Genomic DNA, 25,256 nt, shown 5'->3' on the forward strand with positions numbered 1-25,256 from the left:
GTTATGGCTATGGAACAACCCATCTCTACTCAAGCTCCTGAACCATGGGTTCATATGCCGGAAGGCTTTTCAAGGGTTCACCACAAGTTGCGGGCTTTCAGGAATGCCTGTCGGCTATACTTTACCTTACAGCCTAGGACCTTCTCTTCGGAGGATACACAGGTCGAGTTCGTAGTAGCCTTACTTACAGAATAACCTCAGGCATGGGCTCATCAGCTATTGGAAAGGGAGAGTCCTATACTGCACTCACTGTCTTCTTTCTTCGATGCCATGGCAATCCTCTATGATGACCCACAACGAACCACCACAGCTGAAACAGTGTTGACCTCTCTACAACAGGGGAAACGCCATGTTAAGGACTGCGTAACGGAATTCCGCAAGTGGGCTGCAGACACTGCATGGAACGACGCTGCCTTGCGCCATCGGTTTCGCTTGGGCCTGTCCGAGCCCCTCAAAGACGAATTAGCAAGAGTGGGGCTCCCTGATACTTTGAAACCTACAATTCAGTTGGGTATCCAGCTTGATCACAGACTCGGAGAACGTCACAGGGAGCGATTCGGTATGGCCCGTCCCACATGGATGCTCCCACGAGTACCCATGGTTCCACACCTGAGAACCCCTGAGACCCACACATCAACCCCAATTCATGATGCAGAGCCAATGCAACTTGGCATAATTCGTGCACCCCTCACACCCGAAGAGCGACAATGTCGCATGAACAATCTATACCTGTATTGTAGTGGAGCGGGTCACTTTCTTCAAGGATGTCCCATCTGTTTCACCGTACGTTTTTAAATCCTCGCATCTCACTCTCTGCCTCTCATTGCAGATACCGGGAAGGATAATCCGAGTAGCAGCCATTACTGACTCTTGGGCTTGCAGCTGCTTTATTGACATCCACTTCTCCAAAAAGTATGGAATCCCACTGTGCAAGAAGCCCCAGCCATTCACCATTCATCTGGCAGATGGCTCCACACCAACCTCGGGTCCCATAACCCATGAGACCAACCTCATATTGGCCACCACCGAAGCAGATCGGGAATATCTTCGGCTGGACGTGATTTCTTCCCCCATTTTTCCGGTTATTTTGGGGTTACCGTGGCTTCGACAGCACCAGCCACAGATTGATTGGTCCACTGAAGTTGTGTCTTTCGGCACACCCTATTGCTTACACCACTGTTTCCCACAATGAGCCTGTTTGACGGTTCAACCCTGTAAAATGTAGAGAAAGCTTCTCTAATTACAGACACGTGTTATGTCAACAGTGTCTTAGGCGTTTTGTTCAAAAGTTCAATAGCCAGGCTGTATTAAAACAAAGTGTGAGTTTATTTGGTCACACTTGGCAACAACTTGAAAATATATACAAAGTTAAAATCTTCTTACAGCTTGATGTAGTAAAACAAAAGATAATAGGAACAAAAACTTGTATCAAGAAAGTTCAAGACATGTTTCAGCTCCGTCTGTGCTTCTCTATGTCAGAGAGGGGTCTGCTCTAGCAGCTGTTTGTGAGGTAGACTGTATATAGGCCTAATGTAAACAAAATGTCTTCTTCAGTGTCTGAAAGTGTCCTCCTTTGTGTGTGTGAGAAAGAAGTGAAGTCCTTCTGTGTGTGAGTGAAGGACATGTGAAGTGTGTCTAGCCTAGTGTCACACTGTTTTTTATACTATTTCAAATCAACTAGTCAGCAAACTACAGCCATAACCATATATAGCTAGAACTAAAAATGAAATGATCATATTCGTGATTATTCTAAATATTATCTTTGCACATAGCTGACACGTCTCTTAACCACTTCGCGCCCGCACTATAGCCGAAAGACGGCTGCAGTGCGGACGCTATCTGCCGGGCGGGCGTCCAGCTGTTTACTTCCGCAATGCGCGCTCCCGCGGGCGTGCATCGCGGAAGTTCTGCGCTGGCCGTGTCCTTCGGACACAGCCAGTCACAGATCGCCGTAAACGGCCAATGACAGCGGCCATTTACAGTGCGATCGGTGGTACCAATGAGGTCGTAAACATATGAGATCATCTCTCATCGCCGGCTCTCCCTCCTCATACAGAGACAGCGTATGAGGAGGGAGAGCGAACCGCTGCAGCGGTGTGTAAAAAAAAAAAAAAACGTCAGTGTCTCCTGTCATCCCTCCCCACTGTCATCTGTCGCCAGTGCCATCCCTCCCCACTGCCATCCGTCCCCACTGCCACGTATCAGTGTCACATGTCACCAGTGTCACTAGTGCTACGTATTAGTGCCATCTGTCATGAGTGCCACGTATTAGCGCCATCTGTCATGAGTGCCACGTATTAGCGCCATCTGTCATCAGTGCCACGTATTAGTGCCATCTGTCATCAGTGCCACGTATTAGTGCCATCTGTCATCAGTGCCACGTATTAGTGCCATCTGTCATCAGTGCCATCTGTAATCACTGCCACGTGTCATTAGTGCCATCTGTCAGTGTCAAGTGTCATCATTGCCACGTATTAGTGCCACCTGTCAGTGCCACCTGTCATCAGTGCCACATTAGTGCCATCTGTCATCAATGCCACATCAGTGTCATCAGTGCCATCTGTCATCAGTGTCACATGTCATTGTCCTGGTGCTCCAGGGCCTTCAAAAGTGTAAAGGGTGGTCAACAAGTTAGATGTGTAATTTATGCTCCTAGAACACGTGATGGTGCTCCCTGCATGTTGGGTCTCTGTATGTGGCCAGGCTGTGAAAAAGTCCCACACATGTGGTATCCCTATACTCAGGAGGAGTAGCAGAATGTATTTTGGGGCGTTATTTGTGGTACATGCCATGTGAGAGAAATAACCTATTACAATGACAATTTTGTGTGTGTGTGTGTGTGTGTGTGTGTGTGTGGGGGGGGGGGGGGGGGGGATCTTCATTTTGCAAAGAATTGTGGGAAAAAATGACATCAAAAAGCTCACCATGCCTCTTACTAAATACCTTGGAATGTCTACTTTCAAAATAGGGGTAATTTGGGGGGTATTTGTACTTTCCTGGCTTGTTTGGGTCACAAGAAATGAGATAGGCCACCAGTACATCAGGTGCACCATCGCTTGTAGACTCTCTAACTTTCACAAATACCAAATAATATCCACCAATTTGGGTTATTTTTACCAAAGATATGTAGCAGTATAAAATTGTGGCCAAAATTTATGAAGAAAAATTAATAATTTGCTAAATTTTATCACAGAAACTAAGAAAAATGCGTTTTTTTTTCAAAATTTTCGGTCTTTTTTTATTTATAGCGCAAAAAATAAAAAACCCAGAGGTGATCAAATACCACCAAAAGAAAGCTCTATTTGTATGAAAAAAAGGACAAAAAATTCATTTGGGTACAGTATTACATGACTGAGTAATTGTCATTCAAAGTGTGAGAGCACCGAAAGCTGAAAATTGGTCTGGGCAGGAGGGGGGTTTAAGTGCCCAGTAGGCAAGTGGTTAAGCTTCTTTGATTGACCGCAACACACAACAGATTCCTATAAAAAACTCAAGGTGAATGACCTTTCTAAATGACCGAATTCTTGTAACAGATATGTACTTTAAATTACAGAAATGCTATTCTGTACCAAAACTTACAAATGCATAATAAACTATAATTGAATAAATATTATATATATAAATATTATAATATATATATATATATATATACACATATATATATATATATATATATATATATATATATATATATATATATATATATATAAAATATTTCACACAAACTCAATTTAGCTAACTAATTAAATAACTATATCAAATAACTACTGTATTTATTGGCATATAACACTCACTTTTTCACTACGAAAATCCAGTACAAATAGCGTGTGCGTGTTATACGCCAATACTTTAATTTTAGCTGCCTGGGAGGGGACAGGGAGGGGGGCGGGGCGAGCACTGTCAGATTACATACAGTGAGAATCTCCTGTTTACTTGGCGGCCTCTGTAATAGGAAATCCCATCTCCTGGGCCGCCCTTGGACCACTGTTCTGTCTATCATAGGAGATTCTCACTGTATGTAATCTGTCGGCGCTCGTCCCGCCCCCCCCTCCCTGTCCCCTTTAGGCTGCAGATGGGCATTGATCAGGCTGCACTGATGGCAATGGTGAGGCTGCTGCATTAAAGGCAATGGTGAGGCTGCATTGATGTGGACTGATGAGGCTGCATTGATGGCACTTGTGAGACTGCAGATAGGTATTGATCAGGCTGCATTGAGGGCAATGGTGAGGCTGCAGATGGGCACTGACCCTTATTTTGCTTCAAAGTTCCTTATTTAAAATTTAAGTTTTTTTCCTGAAACTTCCCTCTTAAAATGAATGTGCGTGTTATACGCCGATAAATACGGTATATTAAAGCGAATATATGTTTTTACTTTAAAAGATCTTTACAAGTATTTTGTTGAAGTCTATGACAGATACTCTGAGTATATTCTTATCTGTGAAACCACTGACCTACTGACCTTTAGTCATAAACTCTATACATGGAGAACAACTGGTACAAAAATGACATTCACACAACCTAGCTATTTCAAGATTCGTCTTATGCTGAGCTGAGTGAGCTTTTTCAAAGTCAAAGCTAAAAGGGAACTCAGACTGCATAAATACAGATCTTGATTATAAAGCCAAAATTAATATAATTATTCTACAAACCCCTTTCCACAGATGACAACACTCTTCTCCCCCAGGTTTAGAGAAAATTGAGTACTGTCCGTGATACTTTTTTTATTTGCACTAACATACAATTTTTCAGGACAAGCTTTCAGGGTATGTCCCCTTCAAGGTCCAAGCAGTACTGATTCACAAATTTTTAAGCAACATGTTAAAGAAGGAAAAAAAAAAAAAAAGAGAAAACCAAACACATACAAATTAATGGTAATAAAGATAGCAGCAGAGTTAGTGAGATAAGACAGAGGGAGAGCTGAAGAATGCAGGGGGGGATACTAGTCACAGAGGGGATGTAAAACTTTAGCATAATGTGTAAGGAAACCAATATCTAAATTCAGGCCGTTATTTTTCGTGTCAAAAAGTAGTATCATTCTTAGTTCAAATGTTTTCCTTTCCTGGATAGTTCTGAAATTCCCTTTAAGAACTAAAACATTGAGGTCTTCTATAGTGTGGTCTGGTTGTGAGAAATGATGTCCCACAGGTATGCATAAACGGTCTTCTTTATGTTCTTTGATGGTATGTCTGTGCAAATTCATCCTCGCTTGCAACTTCTGTCCTGTTTCACCAACATAAGATCCTTTGCTGCACCTTTTGCATTGGATGAGGTACACAACATTACTGGAGGTACAGCTGTAAGATCCCATGATATTGAAGGTCCCATTTGTGTGTTTAACACTTTTGCATAGATTGATCTGGTTACATAGTTTGCAGCGTTTTTTATTGCAGGGTTTGCTTCCATTATTTGTGACTTCATAATAAGAGTGAAGTTTCCTGCTGATTAGTTTTTGTTTGAGGTTGGGTGGTTGTCTGAAAGCCAATAATGGGGGTTGTTGGAATATTCCTTTCAGAGTGTCATCCTCTGTTATAATGGGTTGTAAATCTTTGATTATCTTTTTGATCCCTTCAAGTGCTGGGTTGTATGTGGTGACTAGAGGTACTCGGTTATTTGTTTTTTTCTCTATGTATTGGAGGAGGTTTTCTCTTCGGGTTTTCAAGGCTGTGTTTATGCTGTTGTTGATGGTTTTGTCTTTGTAACCTTTCTTATGGAAGGAGTCTGCCAGTGTTCTGAGATGTTTATCTCTGTCTTCTGCGTCTGAACAAATTCGGTTGGTATCTGATGGCCTGGCTGTGTATGATGGCCCGTTTAGTGTGTTGGGGGTGAAAACTGGAACTATGAAGATAGCTGCATCGGTCAGTAAGTTTTCTGTGTATCGACATGTGAAGCTTGTCATCCCTGATGTATACTGTAGTGTCCAGGAAGTTGACATGTGTTTTCGAATAGTCCATTTTTAGTTTGATAGATGGGTGAAGTGTTGATTAATGAGAAGAATAGGTTTAGATTTTCTTCACCTTCAGTCCATATCATGAATATATCATCAATATAGCGATATCAGGATGGCTTTTGTTGTATGCTGTTCAGGAATTTGTCCTCCAGGTCAGCCATAAATAAGTTTGCATATTGGGGTGCCATTTTGCTTCCCATAGCAGTACCCATACACTGGAGATAGATGTCATTTTTGAAAGTGAAGTAGTTGTGTGTAAGAATAAATTCAATGAGCTGTGTCGCATCCTCAGCCGTGTATTTGTGGTTTGGTGAGGATGATAAGAATCTGGCATGCCGCCAACCCATCCTTGTGAGGGATGTTACTGTACAGAGATTCTACATCCATAGTGACTAGAAGTGTATTTGGTGGTAATTGTTGTTTATTGTTAAGCTTGTTCAGAAAATCAGTGGTGTCTTGCAGAAAACTTGCAGTGTTCATGACTAAAGGTTTTAACATGTTTTCTACAAGGCCTGAGATATGTTCGGTAAGTGTATTCATACCTGTTATAATGGGTCTGCCTGGATTTCCTGGCTTGTGAATCTTGGGCAGCATGTAGAAGTCTCCAATTTCTGGATTATCCGGAATCGCATTGATGAGTTCTGAATGTAGGTGGCTTGGTATTGTCGCAATGAGACCTTTTAATTGCTTAGTAAAATCCTGGGTCGGATCATAGTCCAGTTTTTCGTAGTAAGTAGTATTTGCCAGCTGCCTCTGGCCCTCTTGTATATATTTGTCTGTATCCATCACAACGACTACTCCCCCTTTATCTGATGGTTATGGCCTGATTATTGCGCAGATCATGTACAGCTCTTTGTTCCAGTGGTGATAGATTGTATAATATTTTCTTTTGCTGGGTGGATATCAGGGATGTAACTCGCAGCCTGAAGCTGTCAATATAGGTATTCAGTTTGGGGTTGCGTCCTTGTGGAGGTGTGAAGTTGCTGTTCTTTTTCTTTTTGTCACCTCCTATGGTCTTAGGATTCCTTTCCTTACTGTGAAAACATTCTTTGAGCCTTAGTCTCCTAAAGAATTCCTCCATATCTGACCATACCTGTAAATTATCCAATTTGGTGGTTGGGCAGAATGTGAGGCCTTTGGAGAGGACTGTTTCTGGTGTAGAAAGTTGATGATTTGACAAATTTATGATTCCGAGTTCCTCTGTTATATCCACATTTTCTGTAAGGTCAGCATTTACACAAGGGATACCTTGGGATTCTGGATCGGCTTCCAAGTTGCTGATAGCAGGAGTTATAGAAGCTGTGTTTGTTTTGTGTTGTTTAGATTGTATACAAAAGGTCTGCTCTTGGTGTAGCTTTTGGAGTTTTTTTTTGCTTCCTGTTCATGGCAAGTTTTTGCAGTTGTCTTTGTAAGGTTTCGATTTCATTCTTAATTTGGTTGATGCTTGTGGGGTCCAATGGTGTTGAGGTTTCAAACACCAACTGCTTTTGTTTCCGGATTGTTTCCCTTTTACCATAGAGTTTATGAATGAGGTTGTTCCTTAACCTTTCGCTGGTACGTCTGCAGAATCCTTCTGCATAAGGAGAGTTCAGTGTATTTGCACAAGGATTTTTAATCCGGAGACCCTGTGGTATGAGATTCCTCTTTCTGCATCTTGAGAGATAGATGTCGCTGTTGACCTGTGTTTCCTTTGTGATCAGTTTGGTTAACTGCTTCTTTATGCGGCTATATGCAGTATCTTCCATTATACTTGATTTGATTGTAGCCGTATTAGTGCAATTGTGACAGAGAAAATTGAGTACTGCCCCCAGGTTTACAGAGACTTCCTGGACGTCTTCGACAAGAAGGGGGCTGAATCCCTACCGCCTCACCGGCCAAATGATTGCCCCATTGAGATTCTTTCTGGTTCTGCAATACCATTTGGGAGCATCTTCCCACTCTCTGAGCCTGAATTAGAAGTCCTCCAAAGAACACATTGATGACAATCTTAGGAAAGGGTTCACCCGACCCTCTACCTCTCCTGCTGGCGCTGGACTCTTCTTTGTGGAAAATAAGGACCATTCTTTAAGACCATGAATCGACTACAGAAAATTAAACAGTATCACAATCAAGAACCGATAACCGTTGCCTCTAGTCCCTGAACTCATTCAGAGGTTCAGCACTGCTAAGGTCTTCTCAAAATTCTACCTACGGGGGGCCTACAATTTAATACGGATAAGAGAGCGATGAATGGAAAACGGCCTTTCGTACTAGGTTTGGCCATTTTGAGTATTTGGTCATGCCATTTGGGCTGTGTAACGTCCCAGTAACTTTCAAACACTTGGTAAACGACATCTTTCAGGATTTTCTTGACCTTTTTATGATAGTGTACTTAGATGACATCCTTGTTTTTTCACCTTCCCTTGAGGCACATCACATCCACATGCGAAAAGTCCTTTTTCGCCTCCGAGCCCATAAACTCTATGCCAAGCTTGAAAAATGTGAGTTTGAGAAAGAGACCATACAATTCTTCGGCCTCATTATTTCGACTTCTGGCATCTCCATGGACCCCCAAAAGGTACCTGCAGTTCTTAAATGGCCAGTACCCTCAGACCGTAAGAGCGTCCAGAGGTTCGTGGGATTCGCCAATTTTTATAGAAGATTTATCAACGGCTTCTCGTCAATTTCACCTATCACACAACTCACCAAGCAAAACAGTCATTTTCTGTGGCCCCCCTCAGCAAAAATGGCTTTCAACAAACTCAAGAAACAATTCACCTCTGCCCTGATCCTTCGTCCATACGACCCAGCCCTGTCATACGTTTTGGAGGTTGACGCTTCAGAGATTGCGGTTGAGGCAGGCCTTTCTCACCAAACCACAGCCATCTTGCATTCTGTTGCCTTCTTATCCAGGAAGTTGTCCCCAGCCGAAAGGAACTATGATGTAGGGGACCGGGAGCTCTTTGCTATTAAACTGACCCTGGAAGAATGGCGATATCTATTGGGAGGAGCCTCACACCCTATACTGGTCTACACTGATCATAGGAATTTGGAATACCTCCGTACAGCTAAACGTCTCAGACCTAGACAAGCCAGATGGGCAGTCTTCTTCACCCGATTTCAAATGCATATCACGTACCGTCCGGGATCCAAAAATTGTAAACCTGATGCTCTGTCCCGCATGTATCCCACATCAGATAACTCGCCAACGCCGGACGCCATGCTGTGTTTGTGTCCTTCAACTGAGAGTTCCTGTGCTCAAACTTTGCCATGACAAGTTAGCAGGGCATTTCGGGGTGACCAAAACCACCGATCTGCTTTTGCAAACGTTTTGGTGGCCTACCCTTAAGGCAAACTGCCACGCTTACGTCAATTCCTGCCCGGTATGCAAACACAGCAAAACAGAAAATAAATCATGTGGTCTCCTACGTCACCTGCCTGTTCCCTCCAGACCCTGGGAACAGATCAGCATGGATTACATGGTGGAGCTACCACCCTCTGATGGGTTTACATCCATAATTGTTGTGGACCATCTTACAAAAATGGCTCATTTTATTTCTATGATTGGCACTCCTTTCGCCCCAGAAACAGCTCAGGCTTTTATCTAGGAGATCATATGCCTCCATGGGGTCCCCAGCAATATTGTATCGGATCGTGGGGTCCAATTCACCTCTAAATTCTGGTAGGAGCTCTGTCTTGCTCTAGACATCGAGAACCACTACTCTTCAGCCTGCCACCCTCGGACCAATGGACAAACGGAACGCACAAACCAAACTCTTGAACAGTACCTTCTTTGTTTCTCCACCTTTGTCCAAGACAATTGAGTGTGCCTACTTCCTTGCACAGAATTCGCATACAACGCAATACATTCTACCACTAAGCAATAACCACTCTACGCCAACCTGGGGTACCACCCTTCTTTTTCCCCTGTCCTACCCGCTTCTGTCCTAGCTGTCTGGAACAGAGTGGAGTTTCTACACAACTTAGAGCTCCTAAAGGATACCATGGTCAAGGCACAGCTGGATTACAAGACCATCTATAATCGAAGGTGGCGAGGGACCTGGATCGTCAACCGGGAGACAAGGTTTGGCTGTCTACCAGGCATTTAAAGATGGCCTGTCCCTCCAAGAAATTGGGTCCCAAGTTCATTGGGCCCTTCCCTGTCCCAATTCAACCCTGTTGTCTACAAACTCAAACTGCCCTCAACTTACCTGATGCATCTGGTCTTCCATGCCTCCCTCCTGAAGCCCGTGGCACAGGACCCCTTTGGGGAATGTGGTGCCCATCCTCCGCCTCCATCTAGGATTAAAAGGGATTGAGGAGTACGAGGTGGAGGACATCCTGAACTGCCGTAGAAGGGGCCGCGGACGCCAATTTCTGGTACAGTGGAGGGGTTACGGCCCTGAAGAGAACGCCTGGAAACCCAAGTCGAACATTTATGCTCCGAGCTTTATCCCAGATGGGCATCCTGCGCAGAATACTTGATGGAAAAGGGCAGGAAAAAGCCCAGGGCGCACACAGGAAGTGACCTCAACCTGATGGAAAAAGACAGGAAAATACCCAGGAATCTCTGCACCCCTGCCACTCAGTGTCCACCAACTCTCTGTCTCCATCTCCAGAGGCTTCAAGGACCCGAGGTGCAAGGGAGGCCTCCCCACTACTTCAGTCTCACATCAGGTATGTGACCCTCGTGACAATACCCAACACTACATTTTACAAAAGACATACAAAAATTAGTTTTTTATTAAGTCAACGATACTATAATTTAGGAAACCATAAACATACCACATGAATGTAGAAATCAGAGGGATCATTCACATGACAGGCAAGGACAACAACTTCTTTCATGTTCTTGGGAAACTCTGGATCTTTATAATGAGCAACAGCTGCATATTCAAGTGAACCTGGAACTTGAGAGGGAAACCTGGAAAAATATTTGGGCAAAAGGCATTAGTGTTGTATAACAAGAGAAAGAAATCAACTGTTGGCTAGACAGAAAACATACAGTATCTCACAAAAGTGAGTACACCCCTCACATGTTTGAAAATATATTTTCATGTGACAACACTGAAGAATTAACATTTGCTACAATGTAAAGTAGTGAGTTTATAGCTTGTATAACAGTGTAAATTTGCTGTCCCATCAAAATAACTCAACAGCCAGCCATTAATGTCTAAACCGCTGGCAACAAACGTGAGTAGACCCCTAAGTGAAAAAGTCCAAATTGGGCCCAATTAGCCATTTCCCCTCCCTGGTGTCATGTGACTCGTTAGTGTTACAAGGTCTTAGGTGTGAATGGGGAGCAGGTGTGTTAAATTTGGTGTCATCACTCTCACTCTTCAATACAGGTCACTGGAAGTTCAACATGGCACCTCATGGCAAAGAATGCTCTGAGGATCTGAAAAAAAGGAATTTATGCTCTACATAAAGATGGCCTAGGCTATAGGAAGATTGCCAAGACCCTAAAACTGAGCTGCAGCATGGTGGCCAAGACCATACAGTGGTTGAATAGGACAGGTTCCACTCAGAACAGACCTCACCATGGTCGACCAAAGAAGAGGTTGCTGCAGAGGTTGAAAGGGTGTGGGGGGGGGGGGTCAGTCTGTCAGTGCTCAGACAATATGCCGCACACTGCATCCAAATGGTCTGCATGGCTGTTGTCCCAGAAGGAAGCCTCTTCTAAAGATGATGCACAACAAAGCCGGCAAACAGTTTGCTGAAGACAAGCAGACTAAGGACATGGATTACTGGAACCATGTCCTGTGGTCTGATGATACCAAGATAAACTTATTTGGTTCAGATGGTGTCAAGTGTGTGTGTGGCAGCAACCAGGTGAGGCGTACAAAGACAAGTTTGTCTTGCCTACAGTAAAGCATGGTGGTGGGAGTGTCATAGTCTGGGGATGCATGAGTGCTGCTGGCACTCGGGAGCTACACTTCATTGAGGGAATCATGAATGCCCTTCAGAGACTGGTCCGCAGGCCATTATTCCAACATAACGACTCCAAACACACCTCCAAGACGACCACTGCCTTGCTAAAGAAGCTGAGGGTAAAGGTGATGGACTGGCCAAGTATGTTTTCAGACCTAAACCCTATTGAACATCTGTGGGGCATCCTCAAATGGAAGGTGAAAGAGCACAAGTTTCTAATATCCACCAGCTCCGTGATGTCATCATGGAGGAGTGGAAGAGGACTCCAGTGGCAACCTGTGAACCTCTGGTGAACTCCATGCCCAAGAGGGTTAAGCAGTGCTGGAAAATAATGGTGGCAACACAAAATATTGACACTTTGGGCCCAATTTGGACATTTTCACTTAGGGGTGTACTCACTTTTGTTGCCAGCAGTTTAGACATTAATGGCTGTGTGTTGAGTTATTTTGAGGGGACAGCAAATTTACACTGTTATACAAGCTGTACACTCACTACTTTACATTGTAGCAAAGTGTCATTTCTTCAGTGTTGTCACATGAAAAGATATAATAAAATATTTACAAAAATGTGAGGAGTGTACCCACTTCTGTGAGATACGGTATATGTACAAACATAACAATGATTGATTTACTAAAGGCAAATAGTGCACTTTGCAGGTGCAGTTGCATTTATTTTCACCAGAGTTTATAGTGTGGTGAAACTGCGGATTTCCATTATCCAATCATGTGCAAGCAAAAATCCCCTTGCACCTGATTAGATAGTCTTTATATTCTATCACTAAAACCCTAATATGTTTAATGCCGCGTACACACGGGCGGACTTTGACGGACTAGGTCCGGAGGACTTTCGAACGAACGGACTTGCCTACACACGATCAACCAAAGTGCGACGAATTTGAACGTGATGACGTACGACCGGACTAAAATAAGGAAGTTCATAGCCGGTAGCTGCCCTAGCGTCGTTTTTCGTCCATCGGACTAGCATACAGACGAGTGGACTCTTTGACCGGACTCGAGTCCGTCCGAAAGATTTGAAACGTGTTTTATTTCTAGGTCCGTCGGACTTTTGGGCAAAAAAAGTCCGCTGGAGCCCACACACGGTCGAATTGTCCGATGGAGTCCGGTCCGCTGGACCTAGTCCGTCGAAAAGTCCGCTCGTGTGTACGCGGCATAATTGTTTTAGTGCAGACAATAAGGGAAGAAAAAAAATTTCTGTAGTCACTGTAAATATTAAAAAAAAAAAAAAAAAAAAAAAAAAGTCTAGCGCTCCTAAAATATCTAACCACCTTTCCCATACAATTTAAAAATATAAAAAGTCCAATCAACGTCAAAAGTCTCTATTAATAGCTGTAAAATATTGTAATTATGAATATAGTTCAACTACGGTAGCTTTGTATCTATGTAACAGAGCCACCAAGAAGGTTAGGCTAAGCAGACAAGACGGTGCCCAGGCTTTTGCGTACAATGGGTTCCAAACCCCAATGTGGTACACAAACTCACGTCAAAGGACCCCATGCTGGGATATGCATTGGAGGGAGCCCAACCCATAATCAATACCTAACTTCCTAGGGGAAATTCAATTAAATCCCCTGGCCAAAATAGTCACAAGGATTTGCATGAAAGGGGGCCGACTTATGGAGTAAGCCCTCCAATCATGGTCCAAGCTAAGCCAACCAATGAGATATCAGCCTGGTTTGATATACACAGACTAACGGGAAGTAAAGCTCTCTTTCTGATAGACCAGCCGGCAGAATAGACCTTTGGTAAGGATGGGTAATTATGGGGAAAGGTATGCCCCTTTTACTTGTAACTAAATACGTTTGTAGATTACTGTTTTAAGGAATATACTCTGTATTCCTTCATATAAATATTTTATTTCAACCTAATATTTTCTTCCTTGGTGTAAGGCTATAGAGAGATGATTGTGTATTAGCTAGACTTTCAACTGCTTCCTAATAAATATTATATTAGAACTTTCACTCTTGGTCAAAGAACTCTCATTTAACCCACATCATATCTATGAGATATGAAAAATCGTAAATATAGATTTTTCAGGGTAACAGTTGAGCTTCACATTTCTTAAATGTGCTCTCATGAAAAATCTTGCTGCCAGTGAATCAAGCTATCTCCACAGTGAAACCACCTCAGTGCCCCTTTTGCATGGAAGCTTACAGTAGGTGACCGCGATATTGTGTCAATCTCGCCGCATTTATCGGCGAGATTTGACACCTGCAAGCCCCGTCGCGGGAGCCAGCACCGAGATGGCTCACTCATCGGGAAAGGAAAAAATTTTTTTTACATCGTACCCCTACCCATTAACCTAGGGAAAAAAGTGTCAATAAATATAAAAACACACAGTACACAGGTTTTAAGAGTAATTTAATAGGCAGCTCCGGGGTCTTCTTCCAACTTCTCCCGGTGTTCAGCCTCTTCTCCCGGGCACCTCCGCTATCTTCTTAAAGCTCTTTTGCCAGCGGGGGTCCGGTCTGCTGCCGCTGTCTTGTCGCCGCTGTCTCGTTGCTTCTTCTCTTCTTCCGATGTTGACACAGCGCTCTCTCCGGCTGGAATGCTGTGTGCGAGCTGCGGAGCCATTTATATAGGCGGTGACCCCGTCCCCTTGTGACGTCACAGTCCCAGCATGCGCAGGGACTCTGGGGTCACACCCCCTAATGACGCCAGAGTCCCTGCGCATGCTGGCTCCGCAGCTCGCACACAGCATTCTAGCCGGAGAAAGCGTCTTGTCAACATCGGAAGAAGAGAAGAGAAGAGGAGACAGCGGCGACAAGACAGCGGCAGCAGACCGAGCCCCCGCTGGCAAAAGATCTGGAGGGGCCTGGGAGAAGTGGCTGGACACCGGGAGAAGTCGGAAGAAGACCCCGGAGCTGCCAAATAAATTACTCTTAAAACCTGTGTACTGTATTTTTTTTTTTTTTATTAACACTTATTTCCCTAGGTGAATGGGTAGGGGTACCATGTACCCCATACTCATTCACATAGGGTGGGGGGGGCCGGGATCTGGGGGCCCCCTTATTAAAGGGGGATTCCGGATTCCGTTAAGCCCTCCGCCCGCAGACCCCGACAACCAACGGCCAGGGTTGTCGGGAAGAGGCCCTTGTCCTCATCAACATGGGGATGAGGTGCTTTGGGGTGGGGGGGCGCGCAGGGCGCCCCTCCCCCCATGTTGAGGGCATGCGGCCTGGTACGGCCCGGGGGGGGGGGGGAGGGGGCTGCATGCTCGGATAAGGGTCTAGTATGGATTTTGGGGGCACCCCCACGCCGATTTTTCGGCGTAGGGGGTTCCCCTTACAATCCATACCAGACCTAAGGGCCTGGTATGCTCCTGGGGGGGAACCCACGCCGTTTTTTTCATTTAAAATTTAGCGCGGCGTTCCCACTCAGGATTCATACCAGACAGCTGTCAGCACTGCCTGTCGTTCATCGCGAAAGGAAAAAAGTTTTCCTTTCCCGATGAGTGAGCCAGCGCGACATGCACAGTACAGTGTCGCCGAGAACCATCGCGATGGGATCGCGCTGGAAACACAATCTCGTGGTCAGGTACTGTACCTCCTTTTGTGGAACCCCCCCCTTTTTTTTAAAGACGAGGTCAATCACAGCGTAGGAGCGCTGCACTATTTTTTATATTGAAGGATAAGTTCACCTTTTGGAACATGTTAGACCCATATCCAGGATGTAACATGTTACAAATTCACCGGCCCCCACAATTCCCCAATCACCCATTTTGGCAGCAAGTGGGGATCATCTCCCCCCGCTCACTGCCACAATCTAAAGAAAATGCAACCGTGCACGGCTCTGCCCGCTTGGCCACATTATTTATTCACAGTTCTGTGAATGGTCTACAACTACGGACAGCCTTTGCGGATGTCAGCTTGTAGTTCAGCTTGTAGTTCTCAATGAACTACCATGGCGCTGTCAAGCAATGATTTATTCACCTCAATGGAGTGCAATATTCTATTTCATTGGGACATTTGTTGTTTCTCAGAGTAAATGCATGCTGAAGAAATTTAACTCAATGTTTTTATCATATGTATGGTTGTGGAAATCTAGTTGTATTGTGTTGATGCACACTTATTATAGGTGTATACAGCTACATCACTAACCTGATCTCAAAATACCAACCAGATTGTTCAAATTCCTTCCAAGACCTCCTGCTCTCTAGCTCCACCTATTTATTTATTATTATTTATTATTTATTTCAGGTATTTATATAGCGCCATCAATTTACGCAGCGCTTTACATATACATTGTACATTCACATCAGTTCCCTACCCTCAAGGAGCTTACACCCTAAGGTCCCTAACTCACATTCATACATACTAGGGACAATTTAGACAGGATCCAATTAACCTACCAGCATGTCTTTGGAGTGTGGGAGGAAACCGGAGTACCCGGAGAAAACCCACGCAGGCACAGAGAGAACATGCAAACTCCAGGCAGGTGGTGTCATGGTTGGGATTCGAGCCAGCAACCCTTCTTACTGCTAGGTGAAAGTGTTATCCACTACACCACTGTGCCGCCCACCTTCACCTTCTCCCATGCTCTCCTCCAGGTTTTTTACCGAGCCTCTCGCATCCTATGTAACTCCCTCCCCCAATCTGTGCTACTATCTCCTACACTGTCCATGTTTAGGCAATCCCTGAAAACCATTCTCTTCAGAGATGCCTATCCCATCACCACTTAACTGTTGTTCCACCTTCACCATCAGCTCATCCCCCGCAGTTATTACCTTTTGTGTCACTGCCTTTTAGATTGTAAGCTGTAACGAGCATGTCATGAAGGAGATACCTCAAAATATATTTTAAATTTAAAAACTGTTAAGTTCTGAGTCAACTTCCAAAAGAACACTTCCCCTCCCAACAAAAAATAAACACTACACAAAACCAGCTGACAAGGAACAAAATTTGTGTGTTCAAAACCAAGTTACAAAGCTTTCAATTAAAGAAGAAATGTGGATAAATAAACCCATTGTGAATTTAGATCTTTAGTCAACCCCAATGTTGACTCAAGCTGTCTTACAGACAATGGATGAGCTGTATGGTTTATATGACACCCAAAACTCAATCCCAAAAGTATGAACAGACTATAATGGTATTGACCAATAAGTGTCGATAAGGAGCGTTTGTTTCTACAGCTGAACTTTTCTCCAGACTCTCAGTAAAAAAAAAAAAAAAAAAAAGTCTAAAGTTCCACTTCCAACAACCAAGATCTTCAATTCCTGTACATATTTTTCTTCTTGAATATAAATATATAAATATATATATATATATATATATATATATATTATATATATATATATAGTGATGCATATGCTATTTCTCAGACGTTTTAAGAAAACACTGATAACCTGTATACATGTTGCATTATAAATACATGTGATATTAGCAGCAAGAATAGGATATGTCGATATAGGATGAATGAAAAACTGTGTTTAGATACCCATCGTATGGTGGTAAAGACATAGAAGCCTTGACCGCATCTATATGAAAATACCCATATTACATGTGTTGTCTCAAGACAAATAGGTTTACATAGGAGATACAGGAGTCATGTCGTTGTGCATATAAATATCCATTTTGTGTGATTCTAATTAATCCCATCTATACTCAATGCTTATATTATGTACCAATTACTAGGGATCCCTAAACAGTATAAACATATATTCATATCCCCAAAATATAGATACTCATAAGAAAACACATTCCTTTCTTTTAACAAAATAAGTTTAGAAACACTTTAACCTCAGACACCCCCCAGTGGCTGAAGATAATCTTACCTATGGTACCTGGCAAATCATTAACCACTTCAATACCAGGCACTTATACACTTTCCTGCCCAGGCCAATTTTCAGCTTTCTGCGCTGTCGCTGTTTAAATGACAATTGCGCGGTCATACAACACTGTACCCAAACAGAATTTTTATCATTTTGTTCCCACAAATAGAGCTTTCTTTTGGTGGTATTTGATCACCTCTGCTGTTTTTATTTTTTGCTAAATAAGAAAGACCGAAAATTTTGAAAAAAAATTAAAGTTACGTACCGGTAACGTCTTTTCCTGTAGTCTTTCAGGACAGCCACAATAGAGAGATAGTCTCCTCCCCTTCCTCTGGAAACACTGTGCCAGCCCCTTAAATTCTCTCCTCCCCTGCCGGACCTCAGTTTTTTCAAGAGCACCTCCGGCCAGCTGGGGAGACACAAGAACACATTAATAACATACCAATCAATATCATTATCATACTGCGTTCTGGTCTTTAATAAGACCCCCCAAGCTTAGGGTGGGTAACTAGGGCTGTCCTGAAAGACTACAGGAAAAGACGTTACTGGTACGTAACTTTAATTTTCCCTTTTCGTCATTTCAGGACAGCCACAATAGAGAGGATAATCGAGCACTTACCAATTAGGGTGGGACTACAGCTTGCAGAACTTTTCGCCCAAAAGCCTGCTCACCTGCCGCCACCAGGTCCACTCTGTAATGTCTAATGAAAGTGGAGTAGCTGGACCATGTCGCTGCCTTGCATATTTGCTCTGGCGTTGCTCCAGCCTTCTCTGCCTGGGAAGTTGCCACTGCTCTGGTGGAGTGTGCCTTTATGCCTTTAGGGATCTCCTTCCCTGCTAAAGAATATGCCTGCCCAATAGCTAATCTAAGCCATCTGGCAATCGTGCGTCGGGACGCTCTGAGCCCCTTCCTGGCCCCAGAAAACAAAATAAATAGAGAATCAGACTTCCTTATTGTTTTAGTCATCTCTAGGTATTGTAGGATACACCTCCTTACATCTAAAAAATGAAATTTTAGTTCCCTTTCACCTGAAGGATTGGGACAAAACGAGGGTAGGACTATTTCCTGGCTTCTGTGAAAGCCTGACGCCACCTTAGGCAAAAAAGCTGGATCAGTCTTAAGGACTATTCTGTCTGGTAAAATAACACAAAAAGGAGGTCTAATTGATAACGCCTCAATTTCGCTGACTCTCCTGGCAGTTGTCACTGCTACTAAAAATACTGTTTTTAGGGTAAGCTCCCTTAACAGGCACTTGTCCAATGGCTCAAAGGGAATTCCCGTAAGGCTCTGTAAAACCAGAGATAGATCCCACCTGGGAAAGGGTGGACCTCGGGTAGGTCTCTGTCTTGACAGTGCCCTAAAGAATCTGACCACCCATGGATTGGTAGCCAGAGACTTCTCCAGATAAGCACTGAGTGCTGAAACCTGACTTTTAAGGGTGCCTACAGATAAACCCTTTTCCGCTCCACACTGCAGAAACTCCAACACAGCTACGGGACTCTGCACCAAGAAGGAGTTTTCTATGCACCATTTATTGAAAAGGAGCCAGACCTTTTTGTAAATCCTACGTGTCTCCTTTTTCCTATTGTTGAGGAGGGTGGAGATTAAGCCCTCTGAAAATCCCTTAGATTTTAAAATACCCTCCTCAGTAGCCAGGCCGCTAATTTCCACTGCTGCACCTGTGGGCAGAGGACTGGACCCTGCGACAGAAGATCCTTTCGAGGTGGAAGGAAAAGGGGCGGCTCCGCTGCTAACTGACTGAGGATTGAAAACCATGCCCTTTTCGGCCAATGTGGAGTTACTAGAATGAGAGAGGTGCTCTCTAGTTGAAACTTCCTCAGAACCGCCGGTAATAGCACCGGTGGAGGGAAGGCGTAGCATGTCCTGAAATGCCAATTCTGAGATAATGCGTCCACCCCCAGTGCTCCTTCCCCTACATTTAGGGAGAAAAAGTTTTTGCGTTGTCTTTTGAAGCGAAAAGATCCACTTCCGGAGGTCCCCATTTCTTGGATATGAGATTGAAGACCTCCTGGTTGAGGGCCCAATCTCCTTCCTTTAGACTCCTCCGGCTGAGGAAATCTGCGATTATATTCCTCTCCCCTCTCAAAAAAAACGCTGAGAGTGAGAGAGTGTTGGACTCGGCCCAGCTTAGAATATCCTTTGCTAGGGCCAACAGACTTCCGCTCCTGGTGCCTCCCTGCTTGTTTATATAGGCCACGGTGGATGAGTTGTCCGACCGTACCTGTATATGGTGGCCCTGGAGTTCCTTTTTGAAAAATCTGAGGGCTAGGCCTACTGCCCTCAGCTCTTTCCAGTTGGAAGACCTTTGCAGTTCGTCGCCCTTCCATGTGCCCTGCGCTAGAAGGGATCCCAAATGTGCCCCCCAGCCTTTGCCACTAGCGTCCATGGTTACGATCTGCAGAACTGGGATAAGCCACAGACGTCCCTGTGACAAGTTCACTTCCTTCCTCCACCAAAGAGATCTCTTTATTTGATGGGGAACCTGTACTAAGGTGTCTAGATCCCTCTGACTGTGGTCCCATACTCTTAGTACATATGACTGCAGGGGATGAAAATGTAATCCTGCCCACTGCACTGCTGGAAGAGTAGACGTTAGAAGGCCTAACGCTGACATTATGGACCTTTTTAAAACCAGGTGGTTGCACTGGAGGGAGAAAACTGCTCTGTCCAGCTTTAGAATCTTTTCCCTTGGAAGGAAAACCCTCAAAAGCGTAGTGTCCAGCAGGTATCCCAGGTACACAATGCGCTGTGAGGGAATGAGACTGGACTTTTCTAAGTTCAGCAGCCACCCCAACCCTGTTAGTACCCGCTTTGTTAGATCGAGGTCCTTGATCAACTGTTCTGGGGATACTGCAAATAGGAGCAAGTCGTCCAGATAGGCTATGACTGACACCCCCTGGAGTCGCAGGAAGGCCAGCGCCTCTGCCAGTACCTTTGTGAATATGCGGGGCGAGGAGGATAGCCCGAAAGGCAGTGCTTAAAACTGTAGATGCAGTATCGTACCTTTCAGGTCTATTGCTAACCGGAGAAACTTTTGGGAGGTTTCTGCGATAGGGACGTGTAAATACGCGTCTCTGAGGTCCAGAGACACCATGTAACAGTTGTGTGGCAGCAGGGCCCTGACCGTAAAAATTGACTCCATGCGGAATCTTTTGTAGCAAATTGACCTGTTTAAGGGTTTTAAATTCAGAATCAATCTGAATTTCCCTGAGGGTTTTTTCACCACAAATACGTGGGAATAGAACCCCTCCCCTTCCTGCCCCTTTGGTACTCTGTGAACTACGTTCTGAATCTCCAGTTCCTTAAGGGCATCTACCAAAGCTTCGGCCTTTGCTGGGCAGGTGGAAAGCTGCGTAACAAGGAACCTTTGCGGGGGGGGCTTTGAGAACTCCAAGAGATACCCCCTTCTTATGAGCCCCAAGGATAAATCGATTGGGTGAGAGGGTCTCCCACTGTGGAAGGAAGGCCCCCAGTCTTCCTCCCACCATCCCTAGAGAGTCATTGATCTTTACGGGCTTTCTCAGGAGGGCGAAAAATCGCCCCTCCTCTGCCCTTGCCTCTTTGGCCCCAGGTTTTCTTCCCTTGTTTGGGAGATTCCTTGCCTTTTTTCGGATGAAACCCCTTCCTTGCCTGAGCTGGGGCTTTCCGTTTAAGCGGAAAGGACTTCTTTTTGTCCGCTGTACGGTCTAAGACCGTCTCTAACCCAGGGCCAAAGAGTAGATCACCTGTCAGAGGTATCCCGCACAATTTGACCTTAGAGGCGGTGTCCCCCGGCCAAGTCTTCAGCCAGAGCGCTCTTCTGGCCGAATTTGCCAGCGCCGCTGATCTGGCCGACATACGGACTGACTCTGCCGAGGCGTCTGCAATGTATGCGATTCCTCGCAGAATCGTGGGGAACGAAGCTAGGATAGTTTCCTTGGCTGTGCCAGCTTCAATATGCTCCTGAATCTGGAAAAGCCAATGTTCTAAATTGCGGGCTACCACAGTAACAGCCATTTCTGGCTTTAAATTACCCACAGTTGAGTCCCACCTCTTTTTTAGAAGTGAGTCTATCCTCTTGTCCATTACATCCGACAAGGCCTCCATATCCTCGAATGCCAGGTCTGTGTGTCTAGAGACCTGAGAGAAGGCGGCGTCCAATTTGGGATTTTAATTCCAAATGGACGCTGGATCCTCAGAAAATGGGAACCTCCTTTTAAGGGAGCTAGAAAAAAAAGGGTTTCCTCTCAGGATCCTGCCACTCCTTTTTAATCGTTTCCACCAGAACTTCATGTACTGGAAAAACTCTTCTTTTTTGATCTCCCAAGCCCTTATACATAAGGTCATGGAGGGATAGGGGTTTCTTATCCTCGTGTATACCGAGGGTTGTATATATTGCCCCTAAGAGGTCTTCCACCTCATCCAGGGACAATTTATACCTGGAGACTTTTCTGTACTCCCCGTCCTGGTCTTCCCCTTCTGACTCCTCATGGGAGTAAGACGTGCCACTGTCTGGTTGCCTCAACTCCACCCCGGAAGGGCCTGACATTTCTTCTGCCATAACTAAATTAGTAGATCTGGCAGGTGCAGAGCCCTGAGCATGAGGCAGGGTTGTATCCTGCTGAATGGGTTTAGAGGGAAGCTGAAACGTCTCAAAAAACGTTTTAAAGGATGAAAAGGTGGATGACAGTTCCTTCACAGAAGCTGCCAAACCAGACCGCTGTTCAGATTCCCTTTCCTTAACCAGGGAGTCTATGCATTCTTTACACAAAACTTTGGTCCATGCTTCCCCTAAACTGTCTCTGCAAGAGGCACACTTCCTTTTAGAGACATGAGTGGACTTTGTTTTTTCTGTAGATTTCTGAAATTACATACAAAAACCACATATTACATTCAGTATGTTTAAGTGGAAACAACCCTGGGAGTGTACCAGAACCACCTTAAGGGAACTGCGCACACCCCCCCACCCCCCAGGGGGTCTGCCCCCCCTCTAAGTAAGGAACCATACATGAGGAGGAGCAATCCGTAGATAGAGAGGACCCTTCCCCAGGGAACTCTTACCTTTGGAAGGCTGGAGATAGCGTCCGTATGAGTTGCAGCATCTGCCTCAGACATGACTGCAGGTGGTTGCCTGTGTAGAGTCTCACACTGTCTCCACGTGTAGCAACTCACTCCAGCCTGAGCCCGGCCCCCTATCAGCACAGCGACCCGGAACCGGAAGTCGCGGGTCAAAGGGAAAGCGTCTGCGAACACACACACACCCCCCACCCCCCGCCGGAAATGACGTCACCCGTCGTCCGGCCCGCTGGTTCCAAATTTGCGGCATGTACAAAGAACAGGGAGAGCGGACGGTCTCCACGCTGCGGCCCTGTGGACGCGATAGGGGTCCCCCACGACCTGATGCCGCGCTCGGCAAGGAAGGGGTGGCTTCAGCTGCGGTATCTACCGCCACTCTTTATCCTGGAAGCCCCTGCTTCCCTAGGGATGTTCTTTAGAAAGAAAGGCCACAATCTCCCTGACTGCACCCGGCCTGGTTCCTCTGCACAGTGTCTCCCCACCGGAGGAAACACTAATAAACTGAGGTCCGGCAGGGGAGGAGAGAATTTATGGGCTGGCGCAGTGTTTCCAGAGGAAGGGGAGGAGACTATCTCTCTATTGTGGCTGTCCTGAAATGACAAAAAGGGAAAAATAAGTATTGCTTTTGTTTCCATTATAAAATTTTGTAAATCAGTAAGTTTTCCCCTTCACTGATGGGCACTGATAAACAACAATGAAGGGCACTGATAAGGCGGCACTGATGAGGTGGCACTGACAGGCACCGATATGCGGCACTGATAGGCATCCCTAGTGGCACCGGCAGTGGTAGGCATTGTGAGTGGGCACAGATTGGCAGCTGCCTGGGCATTAATTGGCAGCTGCCTTGGCACAGATTTGCATTTCCCTGGTGGTCTAAGGGGGGGGGGGGGGGGGGGGATACCCGGTGGTCCAGTGTGGATGGCCATCCTGGTGGTCCTGGGCGGCATGATGGTGGTCCTTGGCGGGATCCGAGGGGGGGCTGCACTGATAAAAATTCTCCCCATCAGGAGAGCCGTCGATCGGCTCTCCTCTACTCGCGTCTGTCAGACGCAAGTGAGGAAAAGCCAATCAATGGCTCTTCCTGTTTACATCGTGATCTGGCGTGATTGGACACGGGTGATCATGTGGTAAAGGGCTCTTTATCGAGATCGGTGTAGCTGTGTGTCAGACTGATCACCGCAATGCGCACACCCACGGGCGCACGGTGGCTTTTATTCTGCAGGACGTCATATGACACCCAGTCAGGTTAACTGAACCACCCAGCCGTCATTCTGCTATATGCCGGGCGGGAAGTGGTTAAAATTCCCCAACCAATGGAGTGTAAGCCAAACCTGGGCTGAGCTCATGATAATTTTATGAGCTTATTGTCACAAAATGGTATAAAGGTTGTGAGGGCCCTAAGGAAAGGATCACAAACCCATACACCAGATGCACTCCTAGATATCAAGAAGTCTGCTGATATTTGACCACTTCCCATCTTGCTGGACCTTGTGACTGGAACCACTCAATGTGCTTAGTTATTGGCGGATATCTCCCCCTTTAAGCTGATTGGTAAGATACAGATCATACAAATTCTATTTAATCTTCTCTCTCATAATCGTAGAGATAATATTTTATAGGTTATGTATTGACATTCATTGATTGTCTAGGGGTGCATTATTATAACCGTGTTTTAGGGAATTCAGGCAAATATATTTACATCAATTTATAATTCTGTGATCCCAGGGAGAGTTTCATTGCTCCATATAATTTCTGGAGCTCTGTTGGTTTAATAATTATTTAAAATTAGCAATATTGTTCTGTTGACTTTGTGAGACATACTTTGGATTCCTTCTGGTCGGAGAAATTCTTAGGACTGTTTCCCTGAGCTAAAAGGGATATTGCGTTCTTGAATACAAAGCGTAAATTACCGCACATATTTTTCCAACAGACCAATTCGGACTTCCCTGAGTAATTATATTAGTTTTCGTTTCACTGCTATTTTGATGTTTTAATAGTGTATGTAAGAAGTATCAATCACCAGAAAATCTAGTTCTGTAAGAAATTGTATGAATATACTCGTTAATAAAGTCAAATTAGTTACTTATTATATTTGTTGGGAGATATTTTATACTTTGGTGGGAAAACCCTATAAATTAAACTCAGGAAAGGATTGTGGTATGCACTGACATTCTAAACTAAGTTCATAAAATTACCGTAAGGTTGGTGGCACTGAAAAATAAGCACTGAGTTCCTAATTAGGATTCTATACCACACTCAACATAAAATTGGCAGGCACTGCTGAGATATTTTGTAAGAGGGAATCTTACCACATTACAGAACATACTGGTGATTGTGTTTGCATATACATTGTGAAAAATATCGGTTGTATATTAACATGGCTGGTAGTGATGATAAATGAGGTTCATCTAGAAACAGCCAGGATGGTGATACCGCCCCAGTGGTAGCCACCTCAAGCCAGAAAAAGGCCACTGGGTCTCAGGAAAACTTAGGTAGGGTCCTTGACTATGGTGTGACCGATTATATTCGCAAAAG

General features: G+C 44.8%; 1 protein-coding gene across 1 annotated transcript in view; it reads right to left on the minus strand.

Annotated features, from left to right (window-relative positions):
- Nucleotides 1-25,256, minus strand: part of RNF17 (ring finger protein 17) — a 532,263-nt gene that overhangs the window by 437,877 nt on the left and 69,130 nt on the right. Inside the window, exon 5 of the mRNA XM_073612476.1 lies at nucleotides 10,712-10,850. Coding sequence (XP_073468577.1) covers nucleotides 10,712-10,850 — 139 coding nt within the window. The remainder of the gene's footprint in view (nucleotides 1-10,711; nucleotides 10,851-25,256) is intronic.

The sequence above is a fragment of the Aquarana catesbeiana genome, linkage group LG02 (genome assembly GCF_042186555.1).
Source record: "Aquarana catesbeiana isolate 2022-GZ linkage group LG02, ASM4218655v1, whole genome shotgun sequence".
NCBI lineage: Eukaryota > Metazoa > Chordata > Amphibia > Anura > Ranidae > Aquarana > Aquarana catesbeiana.